The following is a 21,793-nucleotide window of genomic DNA, read 5'->3' as shown; positions in this document are numbered from 1 at the left end:
AGTCATCATGCTGTGCTGTTCGCTGATGGGGCTGCTGGTTGCTCCCTTCCTTTGGAAGTCTGCATGGTGCCTTCTGGTACCATGGAAGCTAGTGGCCAGGGAAAGGGTGTTTAAGTCAGTTTCAGCTCACAGGTCTCAGGGTGCTGTTTCTCAAGAACATGATGTCTTCAGCAATAGAGAGAGATCTTCCACCTCTTGGGGGAAGACGAAGGGTCTGTATGCTTTGGGAGTCTCTTGGGCAGCCCTTGACAAAAACTCAAAAAGGAGCTGCTCATGTCTGGTACTGGAGTTTTGTTAGGTGGTCTTGGGTCTTGAAAGGAACACCACCATCCCAGAAAAGCTCATTAAAACTAAATTCAGATAATATAGGGTATTATAGATTTTTTTTTTAAAGAACATAGTTAACAGTTTGGTTTCATGTGGCTTTTTCAGGCATCCATACTGTTATTTTACCCACCTCCCTCCTTCTGTACTTACCTCTCCCCCCCTCTCTAAAAAGGCCCTCTTTTTCCATTTCCCTGTCAAATCACTGTGTCCTGCCAGTCCCCCATGCCTTTCTTCCACTTCTTCAGAAGTAATTTTGAATGTATGAAAAGGCGAAGGAACTGTACCAGAAAAACAGCTTCTTTAAAGAACAGGTTGCAGTACTGCGTGCTCTTCTTCATGGCTTAGGACATTGCAGCAGTGACGAGCAGCCTTAAGGAATGGCGTCAGACTCACAGAACAGATTAAAGTCCATTCATACTTCTTTTTGTCAAAGACGGTTACTCATTTAATACAATTACTTTTCAAAAGAAAGCGTTGAAGACTTTCGCGTGCCGCTGCAAGCAAGGGAACCTCAGTCTAGCCCTAACCTTGAGTTAACTCAAGGTAGATACTAGGTATAAATGGAAAACCACAAACTATAAAACAAAGCAGGGAAGTTTATTGTGATAATACATCGATGAAAGACATCGTAGACACAACATAAAATGCACAATTCATGGAACAAAGACTTTGATTTCTACTAAAATATAATTTCTATTCTATGGTGGTTTTGTTAAAAATTAAAACAAGCACCAACGTAAGCCTTATCCAAGAGAAAATGTTAACAAATTATATAACTAATACAAATATATAAATACGAACATGCCTTAAACTCAATATTAAGAAGTTAAATGACAAGAAATGGAAAATAGCTAAAGGGCCACCTCCAAAACTGCTGTATAGATGACAGCTGATGAAAAATTCAGTATCACTCATCACCTGGGAAATGCAAATTAGGGCTTTAATTAGATACCTTTAAATGCCTATTAAAGTGGCTAAAATTGTTCTTAGGAATCTGAGAAGATGAAGTGTTGGCAAGGACCTGGAGCAGCTGGGACTCTCATCTGTTATTAGTGATGATGCAAATTAGTGGTGACTGGTAGCAGCAGTAGTAAGACATCATAATGCCTTTGGAAAGCAGCTTACCAGTGGTCAAACTCTGTTTGCCATGCAACTCAGAAATCCTACTGCTACCTATCAGGGAAATAAAAGCCCGTGTACATATAGGTGCTCATAGTGACTTTATTAATAGGCTCAAAAAGTAGATAGGCTCTAGGGCTATGACTGCCCTTCAGTGGTAAAGTACTTGCCTGCCATAGGTTAAGCCTGGATTCTATCCCCAGTAATCTGAGAAAACTAAAAACTGGTTGTCTGATACATAGCTAACAGCCGATTGCAGTCGACTGAAGATACAGAGCCAAAAACAGCTGCTCACCTGAGCCCAACTCATGTTCAAAATTATACATAGAAAGAATTCTGTGTTTCTGTTAAATTCAGTGAACTTGCTTCAGGTGTATCCTGCCGCATGTGTTAGTATAGAAAATAAGTATGCTTTCTTCTGACCTTTGACCTCCGTTCATATGGCCCCTCAGTGTTGTGCTGTCACGAGGCTCTCATGCCAGTCCCTTCCTGTCTCCATGCCCATTGGCTTCCCGCTGCTGCTGCAGCAAAAAAAAAAAAAAGGGGGGGGGGGGGGGGAACATTTCAGGTTGGAGGACCTAGGAAGGAAATCTAAATTGGAGAGAGGATTAGTGGGGCTTGGCCTACCACTGTATAAGCATGACAGTTCGTTGACACTAGTGCTCTCTCACGGGCCTTGCTAGTTGTCTTGATTTCTAAGCTGATAGAGGTTTTCAATAATGCATCAGATATATGTGGATGCTGCTCTGTAGAGGTGAGCAAATTGTCTAATCTAATCTCTACCTTGTTCTAGATCGTAACATGTGATCAGATGGTGTGTGTGTGTGTGTGTGTGTGTGTGTGTGTGTGTGTGTGTGTGTGTGTGTGTGTTTGTGTGTGTGGACAAAAGGCAATTCTGCCCTTTTCTGGTCTGGTCTTGTTTTTTACTTTTGTCCTTGATAAAGATTTAACAGATGCAAAATAGGTTGTCTGGTGGATGGAATTTTCCTCTGGTCCTCACTTAGCAGGTCCAGGCTTTTTAATGTGGGTAGATGAAGATACTCTCTTGTCTTGTCATAATAAACGCAGCTCAAGAAATGTTGGACAGAGCCAGTTCTGTCCCAGAATCCTCTTCTCTCCTCTTGCCCATTATTACTTCTTTATACTTGAAAATCTCATGCAGTTTTCAGCCTCACTATGATAGCCCCTTGCATCCGTTCACATCCAGCCATCACTCATGATCTGAGTGGTAATATTCTCCCTCAGCTTGAAAACTTCTACACCCTTAACTCTGGTCTCAGCAAGGTTCTAGGCTGGACACTGATGAAAATCTCCTGAAGGTAATTTCCACCAAGACTCAAGAGACTTGTACCCCTAACTCCCGAAGACAGTGGTTCTCAACCTGTGGGTCACGACCCCTTTGGGGGCTGCGTACCATTTATATCCTGCACATCAGATGTTTATATTACAATTCATAACAGTAGCAAAATTACAGTCATGAAGTACCAAGAAAAATAATCTTATGGTTCAGGTCACCACAACACGCAGAGCTATATTAAAGGGTCACAGCACAGGTTGTAAACATGCTTTTCTAAGAGGCAGGGTGAGGTGAGTAGGTGGGCAGCCAGGCAGGCTTTGATCTGGCTAGAGATTCCGTTCTTTTCATCCACTCTGATGATCTGCTCTCACTGTTTGTGACTTGTTCCCTCCACTTCTGAATTTACACTATGTCTTTATTCTCTTATTTTTATGCTTAGACGCTTCTATAGATGCAAGGGAAATCAATTTGGCTTTGGGAAAGATTTACATGTAGCCCCAGGCCAATATCTAAGTCTAAATTTAGGAGGTCCACACTGCCTGTAGTATGTGTTTTCAAGTTATGTCATACACAGAACTACGCGTAAATAAGAAAACAGAAAATGTTCCTTCCCTGTTCCTGAGGAAGTGAGTGAAAGCATTATGGGAGGGACCCCATTATAGCATCTGACACTGGATCAAAAATACAGTCCCCTATATTTCACTTGCATATAAACTACTTATCAAAAGAGAAACATTTTATTAGGGACTGATTGGTTTTATACTGCTTTCTATGTCTTCACATCTCTACCTAGGCTAATAACAGAAGCTTGCAAGAGAAGATTTTACAAGTGAACAATTTGGTTGAAGCCTTTGGCAATGCTTGCACTATCATAAATGACAATTCCAGCAGATTTGGAAAATACTTAGAAATGAAATTTACCTCTTCTGGAGCTGTAGTGGGGGCACAGATTTCTGAATACCTTCTGGAAAAATCCCGTGTCATTCACCAAGCCATGTAAGTGTATATCGGATGTACCTTAGCTTCAGAGTAATGTATGCAAGCACAATACTTATGTAGCTAAAAGCTCTTTCTAACTCCTCAGCTTATTGATAACCTACTATGTGTAAGTCACTTACTATTGGAAGTAAAGAGACCCCTCCCCAGTGTTTTATTCTCATATATATTAGCATCTGATAGAGGGATTGATAAGTGACTTAATAATTATACTACCACCGAGGAAGTACCAACAAACTAGAAAAGCGCAAGTAGAAAATCCTTATTTCTCCAGGCAAAAATCAATGAGGAATTTGGATAAAAAAGAGTGGACTATGTTTCTCTTTTAAATATAACTATTTATCCTTTTCTAAATAAACAAAGTTTTTTTTTTTCATTTTCTTCTTTTTGTGTTTACACACCATAGACCTTATAAAATATTTAGGCATGTTCTGCTGTATGGCTATTTTTTTATTACTAGTTGATTTGAGGTCATCAAACCACTCGTGTTTATTTTGATATTAGATTTAATGAGTTCCTTTTAGCAGTTTGTAACTAAATGACAAAATGTCTTCATTGTTTAATGACCCCAAATGCCCTTGCTGTTCACACAAGGGAATCATAGTCACTCTTGGGTGGTACCCTACTGCTTTTATTGTTTTTTTAAGAGAGTGTAAATTTAGAATCTCCCATATTGGTTTCATGTTAAATGTGCTCTTTCATTACTGTGTTAGCCAATTTTACAGGAACATAAGCTCTTGTTGGTACCTCTTTCATGGTGCTAAGGACCAAATGCAAGGCCATGTGCATGCTAGGCAAGCTCTGTACCACTGAGCTACAGCCAGGCCTGATAGGTGTGGTTTTAAATGGTAGTCTACTCAGAGTATGCCATCCAAGACCCTCATAGGATCTCGAGTCTGTAGCTTACTGTGTGTGTGATTGAAAGCAGTTTACTTAACCTCTGCTCCCCATGTTTTTATCTCTATTGCATCCCTCTCCATTAAGATAATTCCTGTAGTAGAGGATTTAGCATAGTGAACCACGCATAGGAAGACTGCTGTCAGTGAAGTCCATCACAGAATTGTGAATATACTTAAAACATTGTGAGATGTTTTCGAGCTTCTATTTTGTAATGCGATTGCGTAACATGGGGTTTGTAGATGACGCAGCTGTGTCACAATGTTGAAAGGTTGGGTGAGCCTGAACACCAATAAAATTTGGAATGGCTACGGTGGTTGCAAAGATTAGAAACAGCATCCATAAATGGAAGATATTTAATGAATGGCAGATAGCATTATTGGTGTGTGCCCACAGCCCAGGATCCTGTAGGCACACCGTGTGTTTACCACCTGCACATGGAGGAAGCTATGGCCGTATGCATGTATAGATACAAGCACATCTTGGAAGTCTTTACTCTGAACTCACAGCAGTTTCAGCCTCTTCTTCAATTGAGTGAATTCAAACAATGTGAGGGTAACCTATTGGTATTTCAATGGAACCACCATGTTACATGATGTCAGGGCACATGTTTCTAGCATATTGTGTAGAATTATGGGTCAGAACATCACTCATACTGAATAGCGTGAGACTACTAACTTTTGGAGTAATACACTGAAGCCCTGGGTTTGTAGCCATAAAAATAATCCCTTAATGGTTATTCAAATACTGTAAAATGTGTTAAAGAAAAACACAATTAGGATAATATGGCATGCTGTGTATTAAATAAGCCTTTTCTCTCCTAAATGATCTAAGAAACTATTTTAGTTTTACTACATTACTTATAGGGGAAAGTACCTAAGGCTCTAATTAGCCTTTGGGTTGAGCTACAACTCAGATAAAATTAGATACCAATTACTTTGTAGTTTATATAATATGGCTTTTTTCATTTATGTATTTTATGATCCTATTTGTCATTTTTACTCTTGTAAGGATTTGATTACAATTTTATACCCACGTCTACTTTGATCAAAGCCTCCCATTAGCCTCTGTTATCTCTTTCCCTCTCCCCAAATTCTTTCTTCTTCCCAATGCCCCTCCCATTCTCATGAGTGTATGTGTGGTAACACTGTGTTTATGGGGGCATGCCTAAGCATGGATGGGAGTCATTTGCTTAAGTGGGGGCAATGTACCAGTGTCTACACTACTGACGAGTATAACTACACTTCCCCTGCATCCTTTAACTGTTTATAGCCTTAGGAGCACCTCTCCCAGCCATAATGTAGTGTTGATGGACAGGTCCTGTGCAGGTAGCCATGGAGGCAGCAGTCAGGTCATGTCCAGAAGACAGACATTTTAGATACTCCTTTCCTTTCCCCTCTCTTACATTCTCGGTGTCTCAACTTGCATATGGTGCCTGAGCATGGGGAGTATACGTAGCTCATTTAGACTTGAGCATTGAACAGTCGCTTGCTCTAAGCACATTCGCCAGTTGTGAGACTCTGTGCTGAGCATCACTCACTGCAAATAGAAGCTTATCTCACCAGGAGTGAGAGTGGTCTACAGGGATAAACAAATGTTTATAGGGCAATTTGATACCATAGCCACTTAATAACACAACCATAATAGCTACCTCCTCCAGTAGGATCTATAGCCTCCTCAGTACCTTTGGACATATACAACTAAATTTTATTCAGCTGTAAATAAAAGTATTGGAAAGGTAAATGGCAGAAAATGAAAAATATACTGAGTGAGGTAACCCATACCCCAAGAGACAAACCTTATACTTTCTTTCTCATGTGTCAATTCTAGCTAAGAATTTTTAGGCTTGTGTATTTAAGTTGAATTACCTGTAGAAGGCAGGAAGTTAGACTGGAGCCATTTCTGTATGTGTTGGGCGGGGGTGTGTGAGAATCCACACTAAGGCATAGAAGATAGCTGATTATGATAGATGTTGTAGAAATAGAGGAAAGAATTGCTGGAGATGGAAAGGTTTCCATAGGGGTGGGATAGGCAGTGGGGGAGATCATTGAGGGAAGGCTAAACCCAAGTGAACTGTGTATGAAAAAACCTTATAGAAACCTGATATTATATAAGCTGATTTAAAAGATATACGTTAAAAAAAATAGACTTTGAAAGGAGATATATGCTACTCCCAGAAGCCATGGGTTATTAAACAAAACCCTTATTGCCAAGTGTGGGCATCCTTTCAACTTGTTGGTCAAGGAGGCCCAAGAAGCCCCAAAATAATATCGGCCCTCACTAATCCACTTAGTTGCCCACTAAAACTAACAATACGACCCTGACGCTGTATACACTACACACTTTAGTTAAAAGCAAGCTGAAACTGAGCTGTTAGCATCCTCCCCAATGGCTACCTTGAATGTGCCAAAATGTGGTATTAGGTCACAGGAGGAAAAAAATATCAACAGCTTTGCCCAGCTGTCAACCCTTCAAACTACAAGACCAACTCTCCAGATGAGGTGCACTAGTGGCATGACTGTTGTGAAGGATAGCCAACTGCACCACTGGAGCCACCCAAGGGCTCTCTGGCTGGATTTTAGGCCCACTCTACAGGAGTACCTAAAAAAGAATCTTCCATGGAGGACCTTATACATGTACTCCAAAACTAATTAAAAACTATATTTATTTCTACTTTAGTTCATTTGAGTTGCATTTTATATTCTAAAGAAGTGTTTTGTGATAGCAACCTTCAAAATGGAAAAAGATCATCATCAATCTCACATTTGACAGAGGGTTAATTTCTCAAATATATAAAGAACCCAAGAAACTGGACATCAAAAACCCAAATAATCAAATAAAAAATGGAGTAGAGATCTAAACATAGAGTTCTCAACAGAGGAATATCAAATGGCTGACAAACACTTAAATAAATGTTCAACATCCTTAGCCATCAGGGAAATGCAAATCAAAACTACTACAGACTTCCCACCTTACAATGCCAGAATGGCCAAGATAAAAATCACAAGGGACAGCGCATGTGGATGAGGATGTAGAAGAGGAAGGACACTCCTCCATTGCTGGTGGTAGTGCGAACTTGTTCAGTCACTTTGGAAATCAATGTGCCAGTTTCTCAGAAAACTGGGAAACAATCTACCTCAAGACCCAGCTGTGCTACTCCTGGGCACATACCCAAAGAATGCTTCATCCTCCCCTAAAGACACTTGCTCAACTATGTTCATAGCAGCTTCATTTATAATAGCCAGAAACTAGAAACAACCTAGACGTATCTCAACCAAAGAATGGATAAGGAAAATGTGTGGTATGTTTATACAATGAAGTATTATTCCATTGTTAATGTTAAATAATGTTAAAAAATAATAACATCATGAAATTTGGAGGCAAATGGGTATAACTAGGAAAAAAATCATTGAGTGAGGTAACCCAAACTCAGAAAGAAAAACATTCTATGTATCACTTATAAGTGTGGGTATTAGCTATAAAATAAAGGATAATCATGTTACAATCCACAGACCCAAAAAAGCTAAGTATTAAGGAGGGTTTGGGGGTATACATGAATTTACCTGGGAAAAGGAAACAGAACAGACATCAAGGGTAGATTGGGTGAGAAGATAGGGACGTGTGGAAGGTAACAGGACAGATCAGGTGGGTGGAGGATGGAGGAAGAAAATACAAGGAAAGATAACTGGAATTGGGGGGGAGCCTCTTGGGGACAGACTAGAAACCTACTGCAAAAGAAACTCTCAGGAATCTATGAGGATGACACTAGCTAAGACTCCTAGCAGTAGGGGATGTAGAGCTTGAACTGGCTGTCTCCTGTAGCCAGGCAAGACTAACAGCGGAGGGTTTGGGACACCAACCCAGCCACATAACCTTCAACTTACAACTCATTCTATTTTCAGGATGTGCTGGGGTAAAGGTGGTATAGAAATTATGGGAGTGTCAAACCAATGAATGATCCAACTTAAGGCCCATGCCATGAGAGGGTGCCCACATCTGACACTGCCTGGAGGGCTGGGATCCAGGGGTTGGATATCCAAGAGTCCTGGAATGGAACAAAGAAAAAAGTCAATGAAGTGATTCCTAATGATATTTATAGATTGGTGCCTAGCCCAGTTGTCATCAGTGAGGCTCCATCCAGCAACTGATGGGAACAGATGCAGAGACCCACAGCCAAATATTAGGTGGAGCTTGGGTATCCTGTTGAAGAGGGGGAGGAAGAACAGTAGGAACCAAAAGAGTGAAGGACACCACAAGAAAACCCACAGAATGAGCTACCCAGGGCTAATAGGTCTCCCAGAGATGGAATCAATAATCAGGGATCCTGCATGGCACTGGCCTTGACCCTCTGCATATATGTTAGTTTTGTAGGTTGGTCTTCTTGTGGGTCTCTCAGTCATAAGTTTGCCACGTTGCCCAGGCTGGCTGGCTGGCCAGGTAGCTCTCAGGAACCATCTGCCCCAGCCACACAGTGTTGGCATTATAGGGACAAGCATTCATACATGGGGAGCCTGTTATGTGGGTTCTGGGGATTCGAGTTTAAATTCTCATGTTCACACCACAAGCACTCTTACCTGCTGAGCCACTTTCCCAGCTCTGTAGGTACATTTTCTAAAGTATTAATTTCAGTGGACTGTATTGATCATGGCTATGAAGAAGAAAGAACAGGCTCAAAGGACTTCACTGAAAACCCTATGTATAAGATAGAGTGTGTATCAAAGAATCGAGAATGGACGCTTAGACCAAGCTGAATAGTTTAGTCCAGATTAACAAGGGCAAGAAACCATTTGTGCCCCCAAGGCTTCTGGGGACAGGGGAAAGAAACGTCACAGAGCCCAAGGACAGCCACAGCTGAAGACAGGGGCTGCCTGGAGGTCTGTAGGCCACATAGGTCTGCATTCTTTCTATACAAGCTAGAGGACAAGGGACTGAGGTCCTGCAGTCTGCAGAGCTGAGCACTAGAGAACAAAACAGGATGTTAGAGAGCCAATCTGAGAAGCAGAGAGGAGCCAGAGCAGACATGTATCTTTTTGGATCAACTTAGCCTTTCTTTTAAGAGGACCCCGGTCTCTGGCTGCATTCATCTTTAGAGGGCTTTTGTCATGATGGCAAACTAGTAACTTGTCACTATAGCCCCCTTTGTTAAGTGTAGGGGGTTCTAAGGGGAAAAATTAAAAAGAGGCTGCTTGGGGGAAAACGAGCATATTGAAGACAATGCTGGATAATTCTCATAAATATAAATTATAGCTGTTATCTGCTGTCTCCCTCCTGTTATGACTGGAGTTCAGCAAGCATTGATTGCATTACTCTCCTGCATCAGCCCTTTACAAGGCTCCCTAGAGTCATAAACAAACTGGCAGGCATGTTCTTCGCGGTTATGGGCCAGTGGGGCACTGTGTTAAGCACCTCACTGCCTTTGTGTGTCTTACTTGCTCCATGGTCTCTTTCACACAGGAGGATCCAGACTGAGAGATCACATCAATTCATGCCAAAAGCTGTAGTCTGAACCTCATTCTCTGGGTAGCTCCAAAGCCCCATACTCATTCATTCATTCATTCATTCATCTATTTGACAAATATTTATTGACTGCCTATTGTGTGGTGCACACAAGAGATTTGAAACCAATGAAGACTGAGGGTCGGGGTTCATAATTTCCTAAGAATTCTGTGTGCCTTGGCTCAAGCTCACTTTTCATTCAGCCTAGTCTCTTAGGAAAGTGGGAGATGAGCTCAGCTGCTGAGAATGAGAGGGTGGAACACAAGGAGAAAGATGGAAGAGACTTGCGGTCTATGGGAAAGAGGTTCTAACTGAACAAAATCAAACTGAAAATACTATTGTTCTGCGGACATGCTGTGGAATTTTGGATGCGCAAAGCTCATCAGCCTTCTGGCCTCTTCAGCAAAGATTCGGATGTGTCACAGATGAGCTAAGCCACAATACTGAGGATTTTGCCACAGTTTTGAAGGTATTAGGGACCTTTGCTTCATGGTGCCTCCTCACAGTTCAACTACCTTGAGGGCATTCGTACAAGTGGCTGAGAAGAACTCTCAGAAAGTAGCAGAGGATCCAGAAGAGTAGCGGGACCAGTGTCAGAAACACCTTTTGTGCCCCTCTGAGACCCTGCATTCATCCTGGGAGAACCACCTGGGAACAGTATGTGTGCCCTGTGACACTCAATCTTCAGTGCATAGTTGATGTGGCTTGTGGCAGGACCCAAGATGAGTATCTTTTGGAGCTGGTTTTTTGTTTTTGGTTTTTTTCTTGTTGCTTTAACTCTCTGGTTGTTTACCCATTGAAGGTCAGTGCATTCCCCAGAGTAACTCTAGGCCCTGTAAAATTATAGCCTTGGTAAATGTAAACCGATAATGGGAGAGAAATCTAAGCTTTTATGTGTGCATTTATGAGTCACTTCACTAATTATACATTGCATCACTGAAGTGCTTTAAGAGGTGACATGCAGAGCAATCGATGTGGTGCCAGGGGAATGAAGCAAATAAATTATATAGCGTGCTAACCTCAGGGAAGCTGTATTGTTTGGTGGTACCAAATAGATGAGAACTAGACTAAGCTTTTAGTTTTGTTCTAACTTTTTAAAATTAATTTATCCTTTGACTATTTCATACCAGTATACAATACATTCTGGTCACACTTACTTCGCATCCTCTCTTATCCCTACAGCCTCCATCATCCTCCCTACAGCCTCCATCATCCTCCCCACAGCCTCCATCATCCTCCCCACAGCCTCCATCATCCTCCCCACAGCCTCCATCATCCTCCCCACAGCCTCCATCATCCTCCCTACAGCCTCCATCATCCTCCCTACAGCCTCCATCATCCCACCAGGTTCCCAGGCTACTTCCATGTCTTTGTGATTCCTCTTGCTGTATACAGTGTTGTCTGTAATAGACTTCTCGACATCTCAAAGGAGCCTGCAATAGGCAACAGATGGTGGCACTGAAGATGAGAATCTCTGTGGTTTTCTAGGAAGGATGTAGGGTACCTCAGCAGTACAGTGCTTACCCAGCATGTATGAGGCCCTAGATTCCATCTCTGTGCTGCTCGAAATTAATTTAAGTTAAAAGGTGTAAAATAAAGGGTATGTCTGATCTTGGTCTGCAACCAGCCTTGAGACCCTATCTTCTTTGATGCCCCTGCCTGGAGTCTCCTGATTCCTCTTCCTCTGTGTGTTGCATTTCCTTCTCGTAACTTCATTCATCCGTTCCCAAAATGTTTATTTTTTACCACGATTTGTCCTCGAGGCATTTCTCTTTCCTCTCTACTGTCACTTCATATTCTCGTTGACATCATGACTTCGTATAATTCTGTGAAATCAGCATACAAATATGTACTTCTTATTCTCATCTGAGTCCACCTTTGCAATTTCAGACCATGCACGTCTCTTCCATTTCAATTCAACTGAACTCATCCCAACCCTGTGCTGTTCCTGTAATATCTCTCTGTTTGAGCTATCCTGGACCTGTGGAAAAATCTAATATCTTCAAAACCTTTATATATCTATACAGATACATTTCAGTTAATATTTATTCTAAGGAAAATTTCCATGTAATGGAACAACAAATTATTTAAAATGCTGGGTATAGTGGTGCAGGCCTTAAATCCCAAGCATTATAGACACTAAGGCAGATGTATTGTGAATTCAAGGCTAGCTTGGGTGACATAGTAACACCTCTCAAAAATGACAATAATAGCAACAATAATAATAGCAGTAACAATAATGTCCAAAGTCTGTCTCCATTAATAGTATACCACATAATAAGAGAAAGAAGTGGAAGAGTTTTGAAGTACTCTTTGATCTTTTCAGTAAAATAATTTGTGTGGAATGGTACATTAAAAAGTATGTCTTTTCCATTCCCATGGACTTTATATGGAAAAGCTTTTCTAAAAAAGTTCTTGCTCAGATAAAAATATCAAGCTGATAATTATCATTCATTCTCTAAATCTTTCAATGGCCCCTAAAGCCCACTGACCCAAGCTGTGGTGGTGGTGAAAAAAACAGGCAGGAGCCAGAAGCATGACAAGCTGCCCTGGCATCTATGTGTGGGGAGCCATGACAGAAAGGGACTCCAAGCCATTTCAGGCAACTGCCAAGGGTGTCATGGAAGAAGAGAGTCCATAGTGGAAATGTAGCATCTAATGAGTCAACAGTGTGGAAGCACCTAGAGCTTTGTGGGAGGTTAACTTTTATGCTAACTTGAAGAAGAAGAAGAAGAAGAAGAAGAAGAAGAAGAAGAAGAAGAAGAAGAAGAAGAAGAAGAAGAAGAAGAAGAAGAAGAGGGAGGCATAGGTATGGCTTGCCTGGAGTCTGTGCCATTATAATGAATTTAACCCTTGGAAGAAGTTCCCACCCCCACCTGGGCTCCCACCCTGAGCCTGGTGATAAGGGAAGGCATAATCAGAATGTAGGAACATCCTAAAACAGGAGGGTTGAGTAGGAAAGCAAGGACAAGAATGCCACAGAGAGGCACATCCCAGTACTGCCTAGATGGCCGCTCGAGTTGGTAAGGGGGTAGGGTGTGTGATCAAAGCATGAACAAAAGGAGACACTGGAAAGACCGCAACAGAAAGTCAGGAGCCTGCTCCTCTATCTGTAGAGGGCCATCTGAGGGAAGACAGAGGGGACATAGGACCCTGAGTCCTAACCAGTGTGCTATGGAACATTCTGAGGCAGAGACTCATGCTCACCGCCTGAGCTGATTTTCTCCAACACCTGGGGCAGACTCTTCCTACTCAGAACCAGGGAACCATGGAACCTGAATTCTTAGGCCTTACATACACGAGAAGACAGAGTCTCAGGAAGATAATATAAAAAGATGGAGGAGGGGTCTGAAGAGGTGGCTCAGAGGTTAAGAGCATTGACTTGTTCTTCCAGAGGTCCTGAGTTCAACTCCCAGCAACCACATGGTTGCTCACAACCATCTATAACGTGATCTGATGACCTCTTCTGGTATGCAGGTATACATGCAGGCAGAGCACTGTATACATGATAATAAAGAAATCTTCTTTTAAAAAAATGAAGGGGATGTGACCATTGCAGTCAGATATCCTGGAGGCCACCAGCTCTGTGACTCCAGTTGAGAGGGGATGCACTAAGCTTCCTGTCCTGAATATGTGAAGCGGGAAGACCATGCCCACCCCAAGGGCTTGCAGTGGAGAATTGAAACAACAGCACTTACCTCCTCCCGGCATGCTATGCATTTTATTTCTTCTTTTAGCCACTCCCACTGACATATGAAGTCTTAGAAGTTAAATTTTTCTGACTGTGTCATTCCTTTTATGTACCTGGTGCCTAAAAATAAATGTCTAGAAAGTCACTTACAAATGTCATAATGTTTAGTGTTAGCACCCAATGATGTTTATAGTTAAAAAAGAATGGCATTAGGCACAGCAAGCCAGAATGCAGTGTTCAAGGAAAGCCATGTGGGCACTCACAGTTCTAACAACAGTATTGGTGAGTCACTTTAGCAGTTAATAAATGTTCTTATTAACCATTTTCCTGAAAATGTCTTATTTTTTTCAGTGGAGAAAAAAATTTTCACATTTTTTACTACATTTACGCTGGGTTAGCAGAAAAGAAGAAACTAGCCCTTTACAAATTGCCTGAAAATAAGCCGCCCAGGTAATCCACCCGGTTGTGCTTTGATGACGCCTTCTCTGTCGCCGTGAGCTGGAGTTTAGATGTTTATCCTTCCTTTCATACTTTCTTCAGGTACTTACAAAATGACAACCTCAGGACAGTACAAGACATGATGAATAACTGTTTCTATAAATCCCAGTATGAATTAATTGAACAATGTTTCAAAGTCATAGGTTTTACAATGGAGGTAAGTACCAAAGACCTGAACCACTTTTGTAAGTCTCTCTTTAAAGTCCTGCCGGATGTGATGGCACACGTCTTTAGTCCCAGCACTCAGGAGACAGAGGCAGGTAGATCACTATGAGTTCAAGTCCAGCCTGCTCTACAAAGTGAGTCCAGGACAGCCAAGGCTACACAGAAAAACCCTGTCTTGAAAAAAACAAAACAAAAAAATTAAAATAAAGCCCTCACAGATGATGAGGGTTATCCATCTCACTGACTGGCTAATTAATATATGTCAAGAATTGTGCTCAAGGTTCTACATAGCAGCCACTCCCATTATATGTATGGGTGTGGGCACATCTGTGAATGTGCGGGGTATGTGCACATATGTATGAAGGTGCATTTAGAGGCGTGAGGTCAAGGTCAGGTGCCATTACTTGGTGGTTTTCCACCTAGGCTTTGAGATAAGGTCTCTCATTGAACCTGAAGCTCATCCATTCGGCTAGCTTGGCTGGCAGGTGGACTTCAGAGATCTTTCTACCTCCAAGGCCTAGTTATGGCCCACAGTTGGGTTACCAGCATGCACTGCCATCACAGGCTTTTTTGTTTAGGGGTTCTGGGGATCTTAATTTGGGGTCTGCATGCTTGCAGCAGGTACTTCGCCAACTGAGCCATCTCCTCAGCCCTAATATAAAGTCTCTTATTTTCTGACTCTTCCTTAATAAGTACATATTTATATTTTGTGTCCTTTTTTAGTTACTTGAATTTCACTAGGAAATCAACTCACATTTAAGCCGTAGACTTGATTGCCGATGTTTTATACTATCTAAATTTTTCCTCTATCTCTCGCTCTCTCACTTTATTTTTTATTTTAGTTTTTAATATGTTTATAAGTGGCATATAAATTATTGAGCTTCATTGTAACATTTTCAGTGTGTGTGTGTTATTATATCGTCTTTATTTTGCCTACTCCCTGATCTCCTTTACCCCTCCTGCCCTCTTGCTGGTCCCCTTGGCCCCTCTACTTTCTCCCTTGTAAGCTCAAATTTTTAACCAATATCTTTTATTACGAACTTATTAACTGAGCGTATGTCCCTTATAACCCGCCTAACCTAAATGATACGAAAAAAAGGATTAAAGCACACAATAACGAAACCGTAAGGATATCAGTTCCGAGGAACGATTTTCCTGGCATAATCGGCAGGATTTCTTTTGCTGGAACCTGGAGTAACCAGAACCCAGAACCTCAGCAGGAGCCCGGAGCCCCAAAGCCTTCCCTCAAGTGGTTCTCTCCAGGAGCATCTCAAAGTGGAGCGATGAACAGCCAAACCTATCCCAAGTCTCCAAAGGCCTCCTATCTTGTTTCTGGTCCACTTATATATCTCCTCCCAGAGTCTGTTCATGGATCTTTTCAGCTGGCAACAATCAAGTTCTTACATGAGGTGGTTTGCCTCCTAGTGGATTAACATCACCTGTTCTCTCACAAGGCCTTTCCCCATCCCGCACTTGGGATCCTAACAAAAACGGGTTTATCTTTCCTTCACTCCCTCCTCCTTTTTCATTTCTTCTATTCCATCATTCTCCCTTGTGTCCTCACCTACTTTCATTTATATCTCTTCTCCCTCCTACCATAGCTCTCTTTCTACATTCATGTTTCACATAAACACACATATGACCATGCATATTTATATATATTTAAATCTAAATAACATGTTTGAGAGAAACCACATAATAGTTTACCTTTCTGAGTCTAGCCTGTTTTGTTTAGCATAATGATTATCCCATAGTTTTCAAGTGACGTATAAATTTCTTCTTTTGAGAATTGTCTATTTAATTCATTAGTCCATTTATTGATTGATCTATGTTTGGGGCTGAAGTTTTACAGTTTTCTATGGAGTTTAGATATTAATCCTAGTCTACAGTGTAGCTGGCAATTTTTTTCCATTTTGTAAGCTGTCTCGTTTTTTTGTTTTGTTTTGTTTGGTTTGGTTTGGTTTGGTTTGGTGTGCAGAAAATTTTAATGCCATGCAGTCCCACCTGTGAGTTTATGGAGTTATTTCCTGTGCAGTTTGAGTCCTTTTCATGAAGGTTTTGCTGTGCCTGTGTGTTGACATGTTTTGCCTCTAGCTGTTTCAGAGTTGCAGGATTTCCATCCTTGATCAGTTGTAAACTGCTTTTGGGTAGGTATGACAAAGATATCTAGCTCTATTAAATTACATGTAGAGCCACATTTCTCCCAGCACCGTTTAAAGAGGCCATCTCTTGTCAGATGCATTTTGACACCTTTTTATAAAAAGTGTCTGCAACTGTCTAGGTTATTTCTGAGACTTTTGTTCTCCTCCACCTGTCTGCATGCCAGTTCTTGTGCTAATGTCACGCCAGGTTTGTTGCCGTAGCTCTGGACTTGAGGTTTTAATGCCTTGGTTCCTGTGAGTTCATTGTGTTTGTTGTCCAGGATCATTTCTGTTCTCACGCGAATCTTAGAATTATTTTTCCTAATATTGTAAAGAATGTTGGTTGGATTTTGATGGGGACTGTGTTGAATTTGTAGGTTATTTTTTTTGTAATGTGCCATTTCACAGTAAATTGTGCACATCCATGATGGCGGAGGTCTTCTGGTCTTTTAGCATCTTGCTTAACTCCTTCAGTGTCTTCAAGTCTGATTCTGGGGTTTTTCACCTCCTTGGTTACACTTATTCTGAACTATTTTACATTCGTTAGGCTGAAGTCATTATAAGTGAAGTTGGCTTGCTGATTTCCTTTCTTGGCATATTTGTTCTTGGAATATAGAAAAGCTGGTAGTTTCTGGTACTGTTCTGTATCTTGCTATTTCATGAACACATTTTTCAGATCCAAGCATTTTCTTGCAGCATCTTTAGGCCATTTAAGGATACGATCATGTTGTCAACAAATAAGGGTCATTTTGCCTCTCCCATTCCCACTTAAATCTCTTTCACTTTTCTTGTCTTGTTGTTTCAGCTATGACTTTGAGTACTGGATTTGACAGTTTTGCTTCATTTCTGATTTTAGAGAAAAAAAAATCTTTCAATTTTCCTTATGTTATAGGTTTGTCATGTGTATCATTTATGATGTTCAGGTATGCATCATCCACTTCTAGTTTCTTTGAGGTTTTGTTTATTCCTGGAGGAGGGCATATGTTGGACTTTCTCAGGGGCCTTTTTGCATCTGTTGAGATACCACGTGATTTCAGTTCTTAAATTCGTGTGCTATTACATTTCTTGACTTGTCTGTGATGACCTGTCTTCCCACCTCTAGAATGAAACCAACTTGTTCGTTATGTACTGACTGCTTAGTGAATTTGACTCGCAGGAATTTGATTGACAATGCTCATGTCTATGAACAGCCTTCTTGGGAAACATAGTCTATAATTTTCTTTTTGTTGTTATTCATTTCTGGTTGGCTATTAGTATAATGCTAGCTTTGTGGCAAGGTGTTGGCAGTATTTCTTCTGTTTCTGTTATGGAACAGTTTGAAGGGCAATGGTGTTAACTCTTCTTTAAAGATTTCACAAAATTTTGCAATAAATCCTTCCAGTGTATTCTTAGAGTTTTCTTTTGGGAGAGTTCTTAATATTCCTTCAATTTCATTACTTCCTGTGGATATACTTGTTTTGATTATGTCTTCTTGATTTAATTTCAGTATGTCATGCTGTGCCTAGGAGTTTATCTGTTTTTTCTAGGTTTTCCTAGTCTTTTGTAATGTAAAATTTTCAAGGTATTACTGATTCTCTGAATTTCAATGGAATTTATGGTAATTTCTCTAATTTCATCTCTAATTATCTAAATTTGTTACATCTTCTTTTCTTGGTTAATTTATCTAGGAGTTTGCGATTTTAATTTTTAAAAAAACTGACTGGTTCTATATGTTCAATATATTCTACATGTTGTTTGTCTAATCTCCATTCATTAGTTTCTGTGTTGATCATTATTATCTCTTAAGATCTTTGGAGTTTCTGCTGTTCTTGCTTTATAGCATTCTGATATGTATCATTAAGTTTTTTATTTGAGATCTATCTAACTTTTATAGCTGTAGCTTTTCCTCTTAGAGTTGCTGTAGCTGCAACCTAAATGTTCTGATAATTTTTACTTATTTCCTTTACTCTCAGTCTGTGTGTATCTTTTCCATTGGAGTGTGTTTCTTGGAGAAACACAGAGAAAACAGAGTGGATCTTCTCTTTTAATCCATTCAGATAATCTGTATCTATATCCTGACTAGTGGATTGAAGCCATTTTTTAATTTAAAATTATTGTTGGGAAATGTTTACCAATTCTTCATATTTTGTTGATTCTTTGGATGGATGGATGGATTATTGTTTGTTTTTTGAAAAAAGATAAAATGCAGGGAAATAAAAAGACAAAAAGAAAGATGGAAAAGGTAGCTCAATAAAGGAAAATGGATAATAAAATCAGATAAATGTATGAGTGGGCAAATAAAATAAAAGCCTGGCATGTCTTTTCAATATGATAAACCAAAAGAATAGTGGAAACAAAAGAGCAGAAGCACGTGGTACAAAGAAGAGGCATGGAAAAAATAACCAGAAAAAAAAGAGGGAACAGTGAAGTATTGAAGCAGCTACTGTCTCGATCCTTGGAAGTTAGAGACTGAGTTACAGTGGAAGGATGGTCAGTTGAACGTATGGCCTCTTGTCCTGTGTTGTGCTGATATTGAGCCTGTGCTGGGCAAGCACCTGCTGTCCATTATAGCCTCTTCACAGCAGTAACTTCCCTTTGCTCTCCCGGGTGCCTGTGTTGGCTGCATCAGCTCTGCAGTCTGCACACTGAACAGTTTCTCCCACCAACCTGAGTTTCCACAGACTTTTCCCACTGGTGTGGCTGATGTCTTGTCTGGGAGCCAAAACGCCAAAGAGGATTGAAAGGGGCAACCTCAGCCATGAGATCCAAACAGGTAGAGACCCTGTCTTTGTACTTTGTATGCCCCTCAAGTGTTTACTGGTCACTTTGTTGCAGGGATGTGTCGTGGGTATCAAGTGTTCTGCCTTGAGCTTCAGAGATCATAGACTCTAGGGTGGATCACTAGCTGACCTCGGACTCAGGGTGTCAAACTCCAGGGTTATCCCCAGTAGAATAGCTCTGCTCCTGGGAGTGGACATGCCACAGTGCCTGTGCAGAGGTCATAGGACAACCTTGGGTCATGTTGCTCCTAACCCTTCTACCTTGTTTGAGACAGAGTATCTATCCTTTTGTCCACTGCTGCTGAGCAGCTGGGGAAGTAGAGGGTGGGGGATAATGAGTCTGAGGCCAACCCTGTCTCAGAAACCAAACAGGGCTGAGGAGATTGCTCAACGGGTAGAGGCATTAAGGGTGCAAGCATGACGAGCTGAGTTCAAATCTCCAGAAACCCTGTACAAAGCCAGGCATGCCCATGTGCAGCTGTAATCGCAGCACTGTGAGGGGCAGAGATGGAGGTTGTCTGGGACTTGCTGGCCATCAGCCTAGCTCTAGGTCAACAGAGACCCTGATTTGAGGGAATAAGGTTGAGTGTGATAGGACACTTGACATGCTTCTTGGTCTCTATATGCACACAGGGGTTGCATGCATGCATGCATGCACAAATAAATGCCAATATTTCTAAAGGTGTGTGTGCTCAGCATAGAAAAAAGTTGGCCACGAAGGGCAATCTCCAAATGTGGATTTCTGCTGCTGTGACACTGGTGACAAGTAGATTGCCAAGCCTTTTTTTTTTTTTTTTTTTTTTTTAAGTATACATCATCAGGCATGGTGGCACATGCCTTTAATCCCAGCACTCGGGAGACAGAGGCAGGCAAATTGATGTGAGGTTGAGGCCAGTCTGGTCTACAAAGAGAATCCAGGACAGCCAGGACAACACAGAGAAACCCTTTCTTGAAAAACAAAACAAAACCAGCATACATCAGTTCAAGTGGTATTCAATTATTGCATTAAGAACTATCTTATGAAGGACTACTTGAAAATAGATATTTTGTTTTTTGTGCAATGACTATAAGAATTGAACACAACATATTAACTACACTAACTTAAAACATCAGAAATCAAAATTACTATAGAACAGACATTATTAAGGTTAGAAGTCAGTGTCTGTCACAATGAACAATCTTACAATCTCATTTGCCATTGCCTACGGAATGGCTGTTGTGAGATGTTTCTCTTTTTTAGGTAGACTTTTCTAATGGGCCTTCTAATTGACTTCTCTAGAGCCTAAAGGAATTTACCTTTAATGGAGACAGACATTCCTGCTTCCCTCACTACTTTATTGCCTCGGGATTTAAGGTTTAGGGACCAAGATCTGAATAACATGCTACTTGGTTTCTAAATGTATTAACTGATTATAAGGACAAGTAAATGAGAGACAGTTTGAGCTCCAAATTTGTTTCAGGAACCAACCAAGGAGAATTAACTCCTCCTGGGAACAGAGGTAACATTGTTACAATGGCTTCTCCCAAAGGAGTTCCCTATTTTTGCTACAAGGAAGTAAATTATAAGGACAAGGGAACTGTGGTCTAAATTCAGTGGCAGCCGAAGTTGAACAGATCCACCGGCAAAACGCTTCACTCACAGCAACCCCCCCCCCCACAAACTGACACTAACTTGATTGTCCTTATTTTTGGATGATACATATCTCTCTCTCTCTCCTCTATCTCTCTCTCTCTCTCTCTCTCTCTCTCTCTCCTCTCTCTCTCTCTCTCTCTCTCCCTCTCTCTCTCCCTCTCCCTCTCCCTCTCCCTCTCCCTCTCCCTCTCCCTCTCCCTTTCCCCTTCTTTCTCTTTCTCCCTCCCTCCTTCAGTCCCTCTCCCTTCCTTTCTCTCCCTCTCCCCACCCCCATTGATGGACGAACTCTACCTCAGTCGTTCAGTTGATTCCTTATGGGGACTTGATTTCCCAGGTAAAATCTACTGTGATGTTGAGGGGGAAAAGGAGATGGTAGTTTCCTTTTCTCAGTTAATTCACAAAATAGCCTCTAGCTTATAAAATGGAATGAAAATCTATTATCTCTTTGAAGACTTTTGAAGAAACTTGCAGACTTTGCTCTTAGATGAGGCATACGCCATCAAGAATTTTCTTCCAGTGAAACGGCATCTGGTTCATAAAAAGTCTACTGTGTAGATTTCATCTGCCTAGATGCACTACAAAATCAGGAGGGGAAGGGGGAAGGGAGGAGGTGGCTGAAGCGATGGCAGTGGGCGGGGTAGAATGAGTGCACTGTTGTGTGAAGACAGGGGAATTTGCTTGACTAGTAGCACTGTGTGTGTTTTGTGCTATGATGTAAAGGAACCCACTGTAGACCTCATGTGAAGAGTGGCAGTGTCTGTACCTATATATTCC

General features: G+C 41.2%; 1 protein-coding gene across 1 annotated transcript in view; it reads left to right on the top strand.

The window, feature by feature from the left end:
• Myo3a (myosin IIIA) overlaps positions 1-21,793 on the top strand; it is a 160,311-nt gene that overhangs the window by 65,597 nt on the left and 72,921 nt on the right. Inside the window, exons 13-15 of the mRNA XM_051150895.1 lie at positions 3,537-3,739; positions 14,175-14,273; positions 14,364-14,478. Coding sequence (XP_051006852.1) covers positions 3,537-3,739; positions 14,175-14,273; positions 14,364-14,478 — 417 coding nt within the window. The remainder of the gene's footprint in view (positions 1-3,536; positions 3,740-14,174; positions 14,274-14,363; positions 14,479-21,793) is intronic.

The sequence above is a fragment of the Acomys russatus genome, chromosome 9 (assembly GCF_903995435.1).
Source record: "Acomys russatus chromosome 9, mAcoRus1.1, whole genome shotgun sequence".
Taxonomy (NCBI): Eukaryota; Metazoa; Chordata; class Mammalia; order Rodentia; family Muridae; genus Acomys; species Acomys russatus.
This window is presented reverse-complemented; position numbering and strand designations above follow the sequence as displayed.